Raw genomic sequence first — 1,662 nt, forward strand, 5'->3', positions numbered from 1 at the left:
GGGTTGTTCATTGGATTTGAAACCACCAGCCACTTCAGAGGAGAAAGACGAGGCTTCTCCTCCAATAAAGATGGACAGTCTTGGAAACCCACAGGGGCAGTTCTACTCTGTTCTAGAGGGTCCCTGTAAGTCAGAAACAACTTGATGGCAGTGAGTTTGTTTGCTTAAATCATTCCCTAAAATTTCTCTTCACTACTCTGAAAATTCTAGTATTCATTGTTATTCTTCCTGTGAAATGGTTTTGAATTATCTCATTCCCTCAGAATAAGCTCACTTTGTCAATATACTTATGTCAAAACCTGAACCAAATGTTCTAGACCAAGGATCAGCCCACAGGCCAAATCTAGTCCATTGTATATCTTTATTAATAAAGTTTACTAGAACACAACAAATCCATTCAGTTATGAATTGTGCGAGGGCTGTTTTGAACTACAGTGGTAAATTTTATCAGATGAGTACTTTAATACCAGTATTAAAATTATGCTCAGTCAAGTATGGAAAATGTCCTGGAAATGAATGAAAATAGAGAAAATATAAGCAAAGAAATAGAAAATAGAAAATTGATTTTAATAAGATTTTTAACTGAGTGTACTTAAGAACAGAATGTAGATTACAAATAAAAATGATTGCAAATTTGACAATAAGAATAAATTTTAAAATAAGAACAAATGGTACAATCTGAAGAATTGAGAGGGCAGAAAAGATGAAAGGAAAGTGAACATATATATCCTCAAAGACCTGTGAGAGAACACTTAAAAAAATCAAATATATGCTTAATTATAGTCCCAGAAGGAGAAGATATTGAGAACTAGATAGGAAAAAATATATATATTTAAGAAATGACTGAATTTGCCAAATGTGAAGAAAGTTAAAAAAATTATAGATTTATGAAGATCAGTGAATTCCAAAGTAATTCAACCTCACACCTACACATATTACTGAAAACCAAAGTTAAGAAAAATTTTGACAATATGTCTATTATAAAACATGGAGGCTTTGACAATAAAACATAATCTCTAAGATGCTGAAAGAAAAAAAGTCAACCCAAACTTCTGTATCCCGCAATATTCCTCAAGAATGAATATTAAATAAAAGACATATTGAGATAAAGGAAAACTAGAAAAGTTCCAAAACAAGAACTACTAGTAGAATTATATTTCAAATAGACAAACAAAAATAAAACACAGGAAGCTCTTCAGCCTGAAGGAAAATGATGAGACAAATTTAGATCTTCAAGAAAAAAGTGAAGAACATAAAAACTAGTGAATGTGGGGGTCAATATAAAAGAGAGTTTTTTCCCTTAGGCTCTTTTGAACTTTTTAAAAACAGGACTATTTAAAGGAGAGAAAATAAAACACAGTCTTGTCTGTCAGAATATGTAACTGTAATATTAGGAAAAGTTTTTTTTAAGCATTACTACAAAATCATAAAACATCATTAAACAAAAGTATCCAAATGTGAAGCCATTGTTCTCAAAACAAATGTCCTCCCATCTAAGACTACAGACTTTTGAAGGTGGTGTTTCCATCTCTCTAACCTTTCCCTCAAAGAATTCTCTTCAATTTACACATCTTTCAAGGACTCAAACTTTTCCAAATATCCTTCCTTTAACTGTTCTTTGCGTCTGGGAAAACGTAAAAAAAGATGGATTGTTGCTGTTTT

At 31.5% G+C, this 1,662-nt stretch overlaps 1 protein-coding gene across 1 annotated transcript in view; it reads right to left on the minus strand.

Moving 5' to 3' along the window:
• Positions 1-1,662, minus strand: part of SYCP1 (synaptonemal complex protein 1) — a gene marked incomplete at its 3' end in the record, with an annotated part of 75,421 nt that overhangs the window by 21,918 nt on the left and 51,841 nt on the right. Inside the window, 1 exon segment of the mRNA XM_013003767.2 lies at positions 931-938. Within this exon segment, the coding sequence (XP_012859221.1) occupies positions 931-938 (8 nt within the window).

Source organism: Echinops telfairi, unplaced genomic scaffold, assembly GCF_000313985.2.
Source record: "Echinops telfairi isolate 266 unplaced genomic scaffold, ASM31398v2 ScPeMD7_443;HRSCAF=831, whole genome shotgun sequence".
In the NCBI taxonomy this organism is placed as follows: domain Eukaryota; kingdom Metazoa; phylum Chordata; class Mammalia; order Afrosoricida; family Tenrecidae; genus Echinops; species Echinops telfairi.